Source organism: Alosa sapidissima, chromosome 9 (genome assembly GCF_018492685.1).
Source record: "Alosa sapidissima isolate fAloSap1 chromosome 9, fAloSap1.pri, whole genome shotgun sequence".
Lineage (NCBI taxonomy): Eukaryota > Metazoa > Chordata > Actinopteri > Clupeiformes > Clupeidae > Alosa > Alosa sapidissima.
Genome location: NC_055965.1, coordinates 33,461,986 through 33,478,055, shown reverse-complemented (window position 1 = coordinate 33,478,055; position 16,070 = coordinate 33,461,986). Strand labels below are relative to the sequence as shown.

At 44.4% G+C, this 16,070-nt stretch overlaps 4 protein-coding genes across 7 annotated transcripts in view; 1 reads left to right on the top strand and 3 right to left on the bottom strand.

The window, feature by feature from the left end:
• The window catches only part of LOC121718854 (zinc finger protein 665-like), a 1,212,449-nt gene that overhangs the window by 446,867 nt on the left and 749,512 nt on the right, over positions 1-16,070 (bottom strand).
• The window catches only part of LOC121718796 (NACHT, LRR and PYD domains-containing protein 3-like), an 800,724-nt gene that overhangs the window by 87,563 nt on the left and 697,091 nt on the right, over positions 1-16,070 (bottom strand). Inside the window, exon 18 of the mRNA XM_042103998.1 lies at positions 12,725-12,731. Within this exon, the coding sequence (XP_041959932.1) occupies positions 12,725-12,731 (7 nt within the window). The remainder of the gene's footprint in view (positions 1-12,724; positions 12,732-16,070) is intronic.
• LOC121718792 (protein NLRC5-like) overlaps positions 1-16,070 on the bottom strand; it is a 787,595-nt gene that overhangs the window by 173,031 nt on the left and 598,494 nt on the right. The gene's annotated exons all lie outside the window — the stretch shown is intronic.
• Positions 2,221-8,588, top strand: LOC121718904. 5 transcript variants are annotated; one of them, XR_006034047.1, is made up of 4 exons: positions 2,221-2,796; positions 3,469-4,385; positions 7,688-8,266; positions 8,377-8,588. XR_006034047.1 is itself a non-coding variant. In XM_042104335.1 (4 exons), exons 1-3 carry the CDS (start codon positions 2,553-2,555, stop codon positions 8,078-8,080), a joined length of 1,554 nt encoding a protein of 517 aa, XP_041960269.1. In that variant the 5' UTR covers positions 2,221-2,552; the 3' UTR covers positions 8,081-8,110; positions 8,217-8,588. The 5 variants fall into 5 exon arrangements, 4 of the variants coding, with proteins under 4 accessions (XP_041960269.1, XP_041960268.1, XP_041960270.1 ...); XM_042104335.1 differs by having other exon boundaries at positions 7,688-8,110; positions 8,217-8,588; XM_042104334.1 differs by having other exon boundaries at positions 7,688-8,588.

Here is a 16,070-nt window from a genome sequence, read left to right as displayed (position 1 = left end):
ACTACTGACACTATAACCAGTAATGTGGTTTGTGAGTTTAGCGATATACCATACAACAACTTATGTGTAGCGTGAGTAAGGCATGTGCCTGTACTGCCCTAAAGAATTAACAAATGTTGCAGTGTGTGGGTAAGCCTGACCATGACAGAGGCATGCGCCAAGGTAAAACAAACAGCAGAGTAAACTTGATGCACTGACTAGTGCCACCATCATGTTTTTAACAATACCAGTGGTATTAAATATATTGTGAATGTGGATCATACAGTGTGTTTTTTTTATGTTAAAAGTTGCACTTGTTGAATAAACTACTTTGAGAGGTGGATAAACTCTAATAAGAGGATAAACTCTACTTCTGAAATGTCTGAGGTGGATAAACTGCGTTTAGCCTCCACTACATCACTACCTAAAGTTAGCAAATCTACTTGAATACTGTTACCTACATCTTAACCAACGACAGCCGTTTTTTCTCTCTCTCTATCATATCGAGCGCTTGAGCATACTGTAGCGCTCATCTTGCCTCCGAGCGCTACGGTGCACCAACATCAACTATTAGGGTTAGAGTTAGAAAATCTACTTGAATAGCACTACTGTATCCTCTTCCATCAAACCAGACAATACAAACAACATTATTTAGACAGCATTATTAACAATATTTATTGTATATTTTTTTTTATTTACTATTAAGAAAAACGAAATGAGGTCTTCACGCTCAACAAACTATGCTACACTAAGCACTAAGCCTATGCTTAATCGAAGTAATTCGTTATTTCATCACCATAAAATAATCAACAGACAAGATTCATGTGAACTCAACAACTATCACCACCACATATGTAGTACTATTTCCATTTCGGGCACTTAACCTATCTTGCTGCGTCAATTCACTGACAAGCCCCGAGTGGCAGCCTCCTCTCTTCCTCCATCAATTTACCTCAGACTGACAGCAACGCATAACGTTAACGAAAATCTCTAGTGCCAAAATCAGCGCCACAATTAACGCTTCAACATCGGAAAGTGAGTGCACATTCACTTGCCCTCTCTCATTTTATATGTAATTTGTTAACTTAAACACACATATTAACAGGTGTTAGTAAGGTGTCTCTATTAGGCTATTGAGCAGCTTTCGTCTCACCTCTGAGCGCACGTAAATTGGCAATTTAATCGGTTTCAGCTAAAAGGCGCACCATCATCAAGTAACGTTAACGTTACTAATTTAAGTTAGAAAAATACATATACTTAATTACTGTAGCCTACACCAAGCCAGACAATAGAGACAAAAGTCTATCAACTGCTTAGACGAACGACACGCAGGACGTCTCCATCTACTATAGCAGCTATGCTGCACCATGAATTAATCGATCCTTTAGAGCCATGTAAACTCAACTACCAAAAGTCAATATCAATTAATTTTACCTCTAGGCCTACATCTGAAGGCTAACAAGGAGGGTAACTCATCTGAAGGCTTTCCCCATGTTTGCTACAATAGAGGGTACTTACCTTGAATAGGGTCGCACTGCTGTCTCTAGATAAACGGTCTTCACCTTCATCAATTTACCACAGACTGACAATTTGACAGTACAAGTTACCTAAAGTTATCATGCATTGGTGACGACATCATTAAAAAAACCAATTACCATCACTTAATCTACAAAATATGCTTGTTTCTGGGGAGAAAATACACTGTAGCAGTTGGTATCAAGAGACTCTCTTAGAGAGTATCCAATAGTATCAGATTGGCATAGAATGCCACTTTACCCACCAATCACAGACATATACTATCAGAGAATGACGTTTATTCTGGTCTGTATCTGGGGAGAGAAATGAGGGTTAGGAAGAAAATAAACGCATAAAGTAAGCCTAAGTCACCTATTAGAGCTACTAGCTACATTAGCAGCTAGCGAGTAAGACTACTATAACCTGCTGACTTACTGACATGAAAAAACAGACGTCGTGCTATATCTTTAACTCCTTTATTATCAAAACATTACAAACTTACAGCTGTATAAGTTGTACAAGTCTCTCAAGAGATATCTTCTTTCACGTAGCTCCTCCAAGATGTGCACACATTTTAAAAAGCGCGGCCAGGCAGCCACCACTGTAGGGGCGGAGTGGAGGTGCGTCATAGACAGTGGAGGTGACGTATTTCCGTTCTGGAGTGGAGCTCCACTCCCCATAGGTCTGCAGCCAGGTGCTCTTGCATTTTTCTGGCAGTGACTTTTGTTGCCTTTCACAAATTGCACACCTCTTCTAGATCAGATTTTGGCAAAAGTATACCCACGTTTTCCAATAGACCTAATTCAATTGCCTTTTGGTGAAGTTATTCAGACTATCTTGTCTTGCTACTTGCCCTCTTGGTCTTGGAATTCATGGGGCAGTCCCATAGACAGTCCTGGGGGGAAAGGATGTGACATCACGTTACGTTATCACCTGAACGAGCCGCCATAATCCCCGTGGCTCGCACAGCCAGCTGGTTTGCTGGAGCGAAGTTGCAGGTTTCTAATTTGTTAAAGAAAGTTTTCCTCAACGCTACGATTTCGTCTGTCGGAGTCGAAATGGGTGGCAATCAGTGCTGCGTTATAAGCTGCAGGGCTTTCTCCCACGACCACCAAGGCAGAAAACTGGACAACGGGTTGTCTTTTTACCGTTTCCCGGCGTGGAAGCAGACCGGGGGAACCCAACTCTCTGACATAACAAAGAGACGTCGGATGGCTTGGATAGCCGCGGTGGGACGGTCCGACTTAACTTTCGACAAAATCCCTGTATCAATGAAGGTGTGTTCGCGGCATTTCCAGTCAGGTGAGTTAGCTCAACAAATAGCTACACGTGTATCTAAATTCAGCAAACTAGTGTCTTTAATTACTTTCTATATCGTTTGTTGTTAGCTGCCGAGTATGTGGGTCCATCTATCATTATCATGTTTGTGCACAAATTGTCAAAACACTTCTCGCATGTTTTGCAAGTTGAATTCCGCTACAATTCGCCCCTTCAGTTTACCGCGTGCACACAAAATAAGAGGTAGGCAGGCATGTCAATCTATTTTGGTGGAGTCCTGATTGGTTAATGCAGTAGGACCGCCTTGTTGTTTAGATCAAAGGGCTGAGCTGAGCGTCTAGTCTAGAAGCAACTGGCTTTTCCGAGGGCATTCTTACCACAATGTTACGATTGACATGTTTGGTTGCAACAATGTCCGTTTCAGGTGGTCCTCTCTCGTTTGGTGGGCGTGTCAGGGGGTTCTATCCTATCAGTATGGAACTGTGACAAATTATTTGTTGCCCCCCACCCCCCCAAAAAAGATAAAGTAACAATGATTTTATTTATTTATTTATTTATCACCTAATTATTACAATCTGTCGGTATGCTGATCCACATAATTTAAACAATTGGCTGAAATCTTAAGGTTTAATTTTATTTAGTTTGTTTGTAAATCCACTGGGGTTTTGTAACCCCTGACGATGTTCTGTGTGTCAGTAGGTCAGCCAGCCAATGATATGCTTGAGGAGGACGCTGACTGGGTGCCCCATCTGCTCCTGAAGCAGGACGAGCCCAGCGAGGCCACCACCACCACCACCACTGGCGCAGGTGGAGATGGAGACGAGCTACAGGAGCTCGACGAGGACAATCAGAACGGCGAGACGGGCGGCGGCGGCGGCGGCGGCGGTGTGGGCGGGGGGGGGGAGCGGTCCGAGTGCGAGTTCTGCTCGGTGCGGCGGGACCAGATCAACCGTCTGCTGGCGGAGAACCAGGAGCTGCGCTACGAGCTGGAGCGGCGGCGCTTCGACGAGCTCTTCCTGGAGGAGGACGACGACAAGGTGCGCTACTACACCGGGCTGCAGTGCTTCGCCGTGCTCATGGGCATCCTCCAGCACGTCCTGCCCCACCTGTCCGCCGCCGACGACGACGATCACCGCCACGCCTCCGCCACAGACACGACCTCCACGACCTCATCGCCGTCGACGACGACGCCGCAGCTCTCGCCCTTCCAGAAGCTTCTCCTCACGCTGATGCGCCTGCGGCTGGACCTGCCCGTGGGCCACCTGAGCCACCTGTTTGGCGTTGCCCCGGAGACGGTGGCGCGCGTGTTCCATGCGACGGTGCATGCGCTCCACGCCCAGCTCAGCCCGCTGGTGCACTGGCCTGAGAGGAGTAGCCTGCTGGCCGCCGTGCCCCCGGCCTACGCCTCGTCCCTGGGGCACGCAGCCGCCGCCGTCGTCATGCTGGACTGCCTGGAGATCCCCATACAGCGGCCCAAAAGCATGAAGGGACGAGAGCAGACCTACTCCTGCCAGCGACACACCTACACCATGAAGTACCTGGTCGCCATGACGCCGCAGGGGGCCATTGCCTTCATCTCGCCTGCCATTGGGGGACGGGCCACCGACATGCAGGTGAGGCTACGTAGTGTAACTTTATCGATCAGTCAACTTTATTAATCCAAAATACGGGCCACCGACATGCAGGTGAGGCTACGTAGTGTAACTATCGATCAGTCAACTTTATTAATCCAAAATACGGGCCACCGACATGCAGGTGAGGCTACGTAGCGTAACTATCGATCAGTCAACTTTATTAATCCAAAATACGGGCCACCGACATGCAGGTGAGGCTACATAGCGTAACTTTATCGATCAGTCAACTTTATTAATCCAAAATACGGGCCACCGACATGCAGGTGAGGCTACATGGCGTAACTTTATCGATCAGTCAACTTTATTAATCCAAAATACGGGCCACCGACATGCAGGTGAGGCTACATAGCGTAACTTTATCGATCAGTCAACTTTATTAATCCAAAATACGGGCCACCGACATGCAGGTGAGGCTACATAGCGTAACTTTATCGATCAGTCAACTTTATTAATCCAAAATACGGGCCACCGACATGCAGGTGAGGCTACATAGCGTAACTTTATCGATCAGTCAACTTTATTAATCCAAAATACGGGCCACCGACATGCAGGTGAGGCTACATAGTGTAACTATCGATCAGTCAACTTTATTAATCCAAAATACGGGCCACCGACATGCAGGTGAGGCTACATAGTGTAACTTTATCGATCAGTCAACTTTATTAATCCAAAATACGGGCCACCTACATGCAGGTAATGTTAGATGGTATAACTTTATCGATCAGTCAACTTTGTTAGTCCAAGATACGGGCCACTGACATGCAGGTAGATTGACACTTCAGTCTAATTTTATTTATAAATCGACTTGATCCATGAGGGGGGGGGGGGGGGCACCAACATGCAGGTAGATTGATCAGTCTAACTATATTTATCAATCAACATTATTAATCCAATTTCCTACTTGAGTGTGCCTGTGACTTCTTTGCCATCCGAATGGGTGTTCTCCGCAGTACGGCTGGACTACCAGTATTAGCCATTAATGATAGTCCAGAATTATTCACTTCAGTCTTTCTGTAGAACTTTGTGACATACTGTTGCAGTTGATAGTGCAGTATGCAACAAGCTACTTCAGTCTGTCTGTAGAACTTTGTGACATACTGTTGAAGTTTATAGTGCAGTATACAACAAGCTACTTCAGTCTGTCTATGAGACTTTGATTGTGTATTTTATAAGATATCCTCCCTTCCTCACAGTGGCGCTGCAGGTATGTGGGATTAGCACTAATTGTACTCCCTTTCCTCATGGTGTTGATATGGGATTAGAGATAACTGTGCCCCCTTCCTCATGGTGTTTATATGGGATTAGAGATAACTGTACTCCTTTCCTCATGGTGTTGATATAAGATTAAAGCTAACTGTCAGGGAAGAGGAGTTGATATGGGATTAAAGATAACTGTGCCTCCTTCCTCATGGTGTTGATATGGGATTAAAGATAACTGTACTCCCTTTCCTCATGGTGTTGATATGGGATTAAAGATAACTGTGCCCCCTTCCTCATGTGGGATGTGGGATTAGCGCTAACTAGGGGTAGGCGATATGGACAAAAAATAATATCTCGATATTTTTTGTGATTTTGACGATAACGATAATTAGTCGAATTATCGTTATCGAGTTAAAAAATGTTTTTGTTAAAGTCTGAGTTACTTTACAGCTCATTATTTATAAATAGCGTCATTACAATAATAACCAATAACCTAACCTGTGACTTTTTAACCAAATCAACCAGTGCATTGTCACTCTATGACACACTTGGGTGTGTGGTAATGACATGGTCTAGCCAGCTACATTAGAGAAGATTAATAGGCCTAACAGTTTCCCAAGAGAAAGTCTGAAGCTGAAGTTCTTTTCAAACCTTTACATAGGATTCACTGTAAAACTAAGCAAACCAACAGAGTACATAGCAGTTAATTCCTTCTATGTTTTGTTTAAGAGCACTCATGTAGGCTAGCATTCCAAGTTACAGAATATAAACGAATGCGTTAGCTTATGGCTAATGTATATGAGAAATCCCATAGAGATGCTAACGGTTAGCATAATCCGTAAACGTAGAAAGCGAACTTCAGTCCATTTACAACAGTTACTTGAGAATAGTTCTTTGTTTACAACTGACTATTAAAATACTCAAAGGCTAATGTTTTCTCTCCATATAATACCATGTAGGAAAAAACTTGACTGCCTCATCAATGCTACTTGAACAAATACTTGACAAAAGTAGCCGCATAAAATCCCAAGTAGGCTACTCTCGCTGCACAAAATAAACATTAGGCGTGTGTGGGACAACGTTGTGACCCACTAGTGATCACGTGACGCTTGCTCTGCTGCAGCCAGCTTCTCCCGCATACACCTCTCTCAGTCTTCAATGGGTGATTTTGAGTGTTTTTTCCCCATAAGTAATTTAAATACTCAATAATGTCAAATTGCACATCGTTAAAACAACAATCACGATATTATCGCAGACGGTATATATCGCCCACCCCTAGCGCTAACTGTGCCCCCTTCATCATGGTGTTGATGTGGGATTAAAGATAACTGTGCCTCCTTCCTCATGGTGTTGATATGGGATTAAAGCTAACTGTCAGGGAAGAGGAGTTGATATGGGATTAAAGATAACTGTACTCCCTTCCTCATGGTGTTGATATGGGATTAAAGATAACTGTACTCCCTTCCTCGTGGTGTTGATATGGGATTAGCGCTAACTGTACTCCCTTCCTCGTGGTGATATGGGATTAGCGCTAACTGTACTCCCTTCCTCGTGGTGTTGATATGGGATTAGCGCTAACTGTACTCCCTTCCTCATGGTGCTGATATGGGATTAGCGCTAACTGTACTCCCTTCCTCGTGGTGATATGGGATTAGCGCTAACTGTACTCCCTTCCTCGTGGTGTTGATATGGGATTAGCGCTAACTGTACTCCCTTTCCTCATGGTGTTGATATGGGATTAGCGCTAACTGTACTCCCTTCCTCGTGGTGTTGATATGGGATTAGCGCTAACTGTACTCCCTTTCCTTGTGGTGTTGATATGGGATTAGCGCTAACTGTACTCCCTTCCTCGTGGTGTTGATATGGGATTAGCGCTAACTGTACTCCCTTCCTCATGGTGCTGATATGGGATTAGCGCTAACTGTACTCCCTTCCTCATGGTGTTGATATGGGATTAGCGCTAACTGTACTCCCTTCCTCATGGTGCTGATATGGGATTAGCGCTAACTGTACTCCCTTCCTCGTGGTGCTGATATGGGATTAGCGCTAACTGTACTCCCTTCCTCGTGGTGGTGCTGCAGGTTGCGGAGGCCAGCGGGATCCTGGAGCGGCTCTCGAGCGGAGACTACGTGCTGGCAGAGCGCGGCTTCGAGCTCAAGGAGAGCGCGGGCGTCATGTGCGCGCAGGTGAAGTCGTCGGCGTTCGGGAAGGGCCGGAGGCAGTTGGACGTGAAGCGCCCGGAGGAGACGCGGGCGCAGGTGGCGGACGTACGGGCGCACCTGCAGCAGGTGGCGGAGGCGGGCCGGGTGCAGCAGCACTTCATGCTGCTGGAGAGGATGACGGTGCCCGTCAACATGCTGCTGCCCCCCCCATCAGGGGGCGCCGACCAGCTGCCGCTGCTCGACAAGATCATCACCGTCTGCTGCGCCCTGCTGAACATGTGCCCCAACATCCACGAACTATCAGCTGAGTGAGTGTGTGTGTGTGTGTGTGTGTGTGTGTGCGCCCCAACATCAACAAACTATCAGCTGAGTGAGTGTGTGTGGGTGTGTTTGTTGCTGAACATATGCTCCAACATCAACGAACTATCAGCTGAGTGAGTGAGTGAGTGAGCTGCTAAACATGTGCCTCAACATCATCAAATAACCAGACGTGTGTGTGTGTGTGTGGATAGATAGATCTATGCGTGTGCAGTGTGTGTATGTTAAACACGAACAACTTATGAAATCTGACAGCCCCACAGATTGTCCTTTGTTGAAGTGCAGCTCAGAAAAGGTGCGTGTGTGTGCGCCTGTATGGTGCGAGCTGCTAAACATGTGCCTCAACATCAAATAACCAGACGTGTGTGAGTGTGGTGCGAGCTGCTAAACATGTGCCTCAACATCAAATAACCAGACGTGTGTGTAAAGGTGCCTCCAGTTGCTCTTTCATTACCGTTTACTCTGTTAATATTGTGTATATAAAACTATATTTTTTATTTGATCTTTTGTACATCTTGTTTATTCTATCCCATGGTCAGTTTTATTTTCTTGTCTTCTCCAACAGCTTTGAGAGCTCGCCTGTTGTACTGTAGCCTCTGGGTTTTCTTTTTTCTGTTTCATTTTAGTTCGTATAAAAGTATGTCTTCTCAGACTGTTCTGTATGCCCGTGGGAAAATGAAGATATCCTCTCTTTCTATATGTATTGCTAGTAGAGGGAGATTGTTTAATAGTTCATGAGTTAACTTGATAATTGATGTCTGGGGGAGGCATTTTTCTGGGGGAAAAGTTTACACGCTTGTGAAGGACTCTTGTGACCCACCATTAACTGACGTCCAGGGGTCCAACAGAGCATTTGGTATACGAGAGACTCCCTGCGAATGACCGTACCAAGCTTGTAAAGTCTTTATTTAATGGCAAGGACTCGGCTAACCCGTTAAAAAAACAAAAACGGTTGTATGTATGGTACTGCAGAACTGACTGTATTGGGCCACAGTGAGGTGTTTGCCACAGGGCCCCCTGTTACCAATAAAACACCTTTCTGACTGTGCAAATGATGAGGTTTAATGTCGTCTGTGGTGCCATAATGAGGTTCTAAACTGACCTGTCCATTTACCGTTAGGAAGAATGAAGAACAGTCCAAACTGCAGCACTGCGGTACGAAACATTTTCAATGTACATCACATCTGAACAAATTAGCAGACACGTAATGAGTGTTTTTGGAAGTTTAATTTTTATTTCTTTTTCATATTTAATTTTATTTTATTTTTTTTTGTAATTTTAGTTTTTTTTTTTCAGCTTTACTTTTCCAAAAAAATCCTGAGGTATTCACAATATAATGGCATTTATTCAGTTCGGAAACAAGACAGGAGCAGAGATGCTCAAAGAAAAGGGGGGGAAACTACACAAAATAAACAAAAAATAGAATACAAACTAATTAAAAAAAAAAAAAAAAAACAGAAATAAAGTTGTACAGCTTCCAGAAATGTGCGAGAATAAAACAAAAACATCATTCCTTAAAAGATTCTACCGTAGCTCAAAACCACCTTTGCGTTTTCTCCATGTTAATTTTATTTGGTGCACTTTTAAAAACTTAAAACAAAAATTAAAATAAAATAAACCCGCAGCCTCCTGATGTTTCCCCAACCTGGCTTTGTGAAGGGCCGAGCCAGAGGCTTGCTTTTCACAACATCTCCACTTGGGCGGCATACATGCCTGCGTGCTTGTTAGACCTACCCAAACAATCAATCAAACAAAAGCAGCTGACTTTGCACCCCAAGGAAACACTATTATATGACGGATTTAATTACACCGAAGAAGGAAAGAAGCCACGATAAAGATGGTGCCGTCCAATCAGAACAGAGACGACGGATGCTGTCCAATCAGAACAAAGAGGATGGGTGCCCTCAAGAGTAGACAAGCTGATTGGGTTTCTGAGTCTATGAAACCCCATCGGAGGCTAGATAGTAAAAGATATACAATCACAAACCTTTTGCAAAGGGGTGTGGTTTAATAGGCTTCTGCCCCTGTTCTCAATACATCTGAGCATTCAGTGTCAGCCAACACCAAAATCCAAACAAAATAATGATATTATTATTATTATTATATATTTATATATTTATACAAGTCATTATAAATATTTTTTTTTTTTAACATACACCAGTTTTTAATTTTTGTTCTTGCCCCAGACATCATGTAAGTTTGACTGCTCAAATCAAAATAAAAAAAAAAATAATGACAATTCAAAACTGATTCGTAGAGACAGTATAAGAAGGCTTTCTGATCAGGGAGACGGCGTCCAGTGGAAACCTGTTCACTTCCCGACACACGGTTCTACAAAGCACTGCAGATCTCAGAAAAACATTGAGTCAAAGATTGTTATCAATAATAATAATAATAATAATAATAATAATAATAATAATAATAATAAACAAAAAAAACAACAACTCTAACAAACAATGAAAAGCAGGCAAGATATCCTAACGCATTCCTCATAAGACAGGACTCGTATCTTTGCCAAAAAAAAAAAAAAAAAAAAAATCCTGCAGGAAGCTTATATGACGAACACAAAAATGTGAGAAAGAGGGTGGGGCTATGTGAATGGGGGGAGGGGCTTGATGGTCAACAATCATAAGGAAACAAACAAATGGAACATGACAAACAAATGAACAAACACAAACAAAGCTGGTTGAAAAAGAAACATCAAATTGTCAGTAAAAAGCGATGTTGGCAGGCGACTGGGCGGAAGATGCCCTGTGAACTCCCCCTTGACCCTCCCTGCCACCCTCCAAACCGCGTTCACAAGAAGAAACAAACCAAGAACAGAAATCATTTGCAGCTGAACACTCCCCCAACAGTCTCTCGATCACACACTCACACACAAAACATCTTTGATCAATTTGGTGTGTCTGCCCTGAATACAGTAAGAATTGCACATACACACAGTCACACACACACACAGCTTGAGAGACTCTGCCTATAATGAAAACACTCGAATAACAGCTATTTAAATGACACACACTACAATAATAAAAAAAAAAACAAAAGCCTCCAAGATAATCATTTGAAATCAACCAACAACATTATCATCAACAACAAAATTATGACAACAATAATAAAAATAATAATAATAATGTATAGTAAAGATTTCAATAGCAGAGTGAGGGGAGTCTGAAGCAAAGCATACTGTTCTCAATGGTTCTGATGTCGCCTTGGTAACACAGGTAAGCAGAAGAGAGGGGAGGGGCCCTCACCGCGGCAACCCCCCCCTCCAGAACCAAAGCCAGAGGTGAAAGCAACCAGGACACAAAGGGGGAAAGATGACAGCAGAACACAGGAAATCATCAAAGGGGGAAGATGACAGCAGAACACAGGAAGTCATCAAAAAGTCTTTCAGTTTCGCCCATTATTATCGCTTAGCCCAACCAGGGAAAAGCATAAAAACAAATAAACAATCCAAAACGGGAAAAAAAAACAAAAAAAAACGACAAAACAAAAACAATCAGCAGAACAGAATATCATAAAAGATGTAAAAATATAAATAAACTTTTTCTTCTTGTGTGGTTTCCCCTGACCCCAAGCCCACAGACCAGGGGGGCAGTTATACTAGAGACAATAACATGCCCACGGGGCCAGGGGGGCAGTTATACTAGAGACAATAACATGCGCTTCATATACTTACAGCCTAGAACTAACACCCAGCTAACCCCCCAAATACAATCCTTAAATAGAAACCAGCTCATTCAACACACTACACGCCACCACTCCATCTCTTCCCGTCTGTCTCTCACACACACTCTCTCTCTCTCTCTCTCTCTCTCTCTCTCTTCTTGTCCTCCTAAACTGTATCAGGTTTTGTTGAAGGCAGAATGGTAGAATGGTTAATGGTAGAAGATTTAGCCAGCCAACCGCACACTCAAACTCACACAGACACACACAGCGAGCTGATGTGCAACAGAAGAGGTGAGGGGTGCAGCTGCTGCCTGCATAGTGTTGGATATTTGGTTTAGTTACATAGGGGTGGGGTGGGGGGGTGATAATCAACTCATCAACTAGTCAAATCATTACTGGTGCCGCCACAGCTCGCACAGGTGCACACACACGCGCACACACACACGCGCACACACACACACACACACACACACACACACAGTAGCCAACGACTATAGCGACTTCAGCCTTCTGTGTTCTAGGTGGGGAACATGACTCTTAAGTTGATAATGGGAACATGTGATCATTAGGTTCTATTGAAAAGGCTTTCTCTCTCTCTCTCTCACACACACACACACCAACTGAGACAGTTCAGGCAAGACAGATCTAGAGAAGACAGTGGATGCAAACACACCTGTCCTAAACTGTGTGTGTGTGAGATGGTGGGACAGTAATGTGTGAGTGAGTGTGTGTGTGTGTGTGTGTGTGTGTGAGGGTGTTTTGGGGGCAAGTCAGCGGAGTATTTGGTTTTGTGTGATTGGCTAGAAGGGACCAATGTCTTTGCTTAGAGTTTCGTGATTGGTCCGGGCTTTCTACAGGCCCCGCCCACCCCCAACATGGGACTCTCAATGACATCACCACCACCATCATCATCATCATCACCACCATCATCATCATCATCACCACCACCATCATCATCATCATCATCACCATCATCCTCAACATCATCATCACCATCATCATCATCACCATCATCACCATCATCATCAGTTCGACCGGCGTCTTTGACTCCTCCCTCTTGTGTCAGAGTATGAATAATTGGCTGACCTGATTGGCTGCCTGGCTAAGTAGCAGTGACATGATTGGTTGACTGGCTGAGAAACAGAGCCATGATTGGTTGGTTGGTTGGTACCATCGTTAAATTAACCTTCGCTACACTCTTTCACATTGTCATTATTAAGCAACACTTAGAGATTGACAGGTCAACAGACAGACAGACAGACAGGTCATAGGTCATAGGTCAAGGGGCATCACATCGCAGACATCTGCAGAGGTCAAAGGTTAACCCAGGCAGAGAAGATAACATGGCTGCAGTCAGATCGTTTGATAAGCTTCAGAAGGTTCCTGGCAGAGTGAAATGACCCAGGCGTACCCGGGTTAAGGTCGAAGACCGAACAGAAGATAAGATCTAAAGGAGGATAGTCTCTAAATGCTTGGGAAAAGGTGCTTCAGTATGTAATGGCTTCACTGACTGGAGAAAGCGTCATATTCCCTTATATATAAAGATGTCCTTCTATTCAATAACTTCTGTATTAGTTTGGTATTGTTATTATAACTATATATTAGTTATTCTGAAAATAGCCTCGTAAACGATTACGTAAACATAAAATATTTGATTACTTCTTAAGCTTGATTGTAGTCATGGAGGGATCTGCCCCCTTGACCTCTCAGATTAGTTTGGCACCATCTACAGCTGACCCTCTAAAGATGCGGGTTTTTGAACATTCTAACATAAGATTCCGTTCCGCAACAACTCAAGGTTCTAAAATGCTATGTTGAATTCAATGACCCAGATATTCTTTAGAACGTTCATTTTCTCTGACTAGAAGTTTGGCATAATCTACAGCAGACTAGCTGACCCACTGAGATGCTCTGGTCATGTCCAAGTTCCCTGTTACGCTACAGGTTTGAGTTATTTCAGCCGTCAGTAGGATACCACTACTTCCCCCTGTGCTGCAACAATTAGCTTCCACTATAATCAATGAAAGTAGCTACCACCAGACGTGAAAGTGACATGTACGTTTGAAAGAAATAGAGCAGTCTGCTAAAACATTTTTTTTGTTTTTAGGTTTTTACGCGTAGGCAAAACGGAAATCTTTAGTTACGCGCCCAGTGTAGCTTCCAAGTTAGACGCTACAGGTTTGAGTTATTTCAGCCGTCAGTAGGATACCACTACTTCCCCCTGGGGATGAATAAAGTCATCCATCTATCAGACGAACAGAACCAGGCGCAGCGTATCGTGAGCAGCCAAAACTCTAGCTTAGGATCTGCTCTGTGAAATTAGGAAATGACAGAAAGCTACACATGCAAGTACAGAAGGCATGACTGCAACTAGCTCTGATTGGTTGGATTTAGCAGGAATCGCGTGGACTTGGATCTGTTTAGTTGGATTTCGCAGTAGTTGCATAAATCCGGCCTCGATTGGCTGGATCTGGCTCAAATCCGGACCCTAATGCAGGAAGTGGAAGTCTGGTCTCCACTTTTCTCTCTGTAGTGTGTGTGAGTGTGTGTGTGTGTGTGTGTGTCTCCAGTATGACTTGTTGGTCTGTAGATCACTCAGTCATGTCCTGTCCTGTCCTGTCCTCTTCCTCTCGTTCTGTACTTCATCCCTCCCTCCCTCCCTCCCTCCTCTCTTTATTTACATATTTCTTTCTTTCCCGTCATATATTTGGTTCGAGTCCCAGAGAGCTTCCGATTCCAGAACACACTTGGCCCCGGACCGGCGCCGGTCGTGGCCCAGACCCATGCCAGACCCGTGCCAGGCCTCAGGGGTCGACTTCTGCAGCTCTGTTGGAATATTTTGGTTTTTCTTTAGAGAATCACCTTTGGGTGGCAAAAACAACACAGCAGCGTTTCTATAGCAACAAAACAACAACAGCAGCAGCAGCAGAAACGGTATCAAAACAACAATAATAATAATAAATAATGATCAAATAAAGTCGAATCACCAAGCTCCTTTAAAAATAAACATGAAAGAATTCAAATGACAAAACTGACTAAAACTGTTATAACTGCTAAATCTCTCCCTCGCTATGTGTTTCCTGGGCGAGTGCTCACCGTTGGTGAACTCCACAGGACACAGAGTTGGAGGGCAGGACAGCCTTCACGTGAAAGACACGGAGACGTGTTCAAGTTCGGCGCTTTTTACGAACTCATCTCTCCTCCTCCTCCTCCTCCTCCTCTCCCCTGGAGGAGACCACAGGAGACGTGTTCAAGTTCGCCGCTTTTTAAGAACTCTTCTCCTCTCCTTCAGCAGAAGAGGAGCATAAAACATCACCTTCTTTCTTAACTTTCATAACTTCTTCACATCCCCTTCAAAACCACACAGCACGTAAACAACCCAACTGAAAAACACAATTTTTCTTTCCTTCTGCCAAACTTTCTTTTCCCCCTTTACTTTATATCTTTATTCCTCCTTCATCACCCTATCCACATCCATCACAATCCATCTCTCTCTCTCTGATTCATCACCCTATCCACATCCAGATCCATCACAATCTCTCTCTCTCTCTCTCTCTCTCTCTCTCTCTCTCAATCTGTTGATCAACTTCCCAGATTCTCTCTCTTTTCTTTCAGCCCTCTCTCTGCCCACTGAGCTCTCAAACTACCCCACGCCAAGTGCCCTGAGCTCTCAAACTACCCCACGCCAAGTGCCCTGAGCTCTCAAACTACCCCACGCCAAGTGCCCTGAGCTCTCAAACTACCCCACGCCAAGTGCCCTGAGCTCTCAAACTTCCCCACACCACATGCCCCTAGTCCTGAAAACTACCCCATACCACATGCCCTGATCCACCACCCAGTTAAGGTGGCATGACCAGATCAGTTCCTGCTCTGACATCACTTCCTGTTCAGGACTCCTCCTCTCTCTCCACCACCCAGTTAAGGTGGCATGACCAGATCAGTTCCTGCTCTGACATCACTTCCTGTCCAGGACTCCTCCTCTCTCAACAGTGCTCTGATTGGTGGTTTGGCTAGAAGAGGGGCGTGTCTGTGTCTGCGCATCATAACCGCTTTGGCTTCTGATGTGGCCGGTGCCCCAGTGGCATCCAAAGCCACGTGTGTGTGTGTGTGTGTGTTTATAGAGCAAAAGCCAGCAACAGAATGAGAGTGAGCATGTGTGAGTACGCACGCAAGACTGAGTATGCCTGAGTAAGAGAGACATTATGTATGTGTGTGTGTGTGTGTGTGTGTGTGTGTGTGTGTGTGTGTGTGTGTGTGAGAGAGTGTCTTGGTTTTTTCGCTTTGGTAATGAAGAACATCTCTGGTGTCCTACACC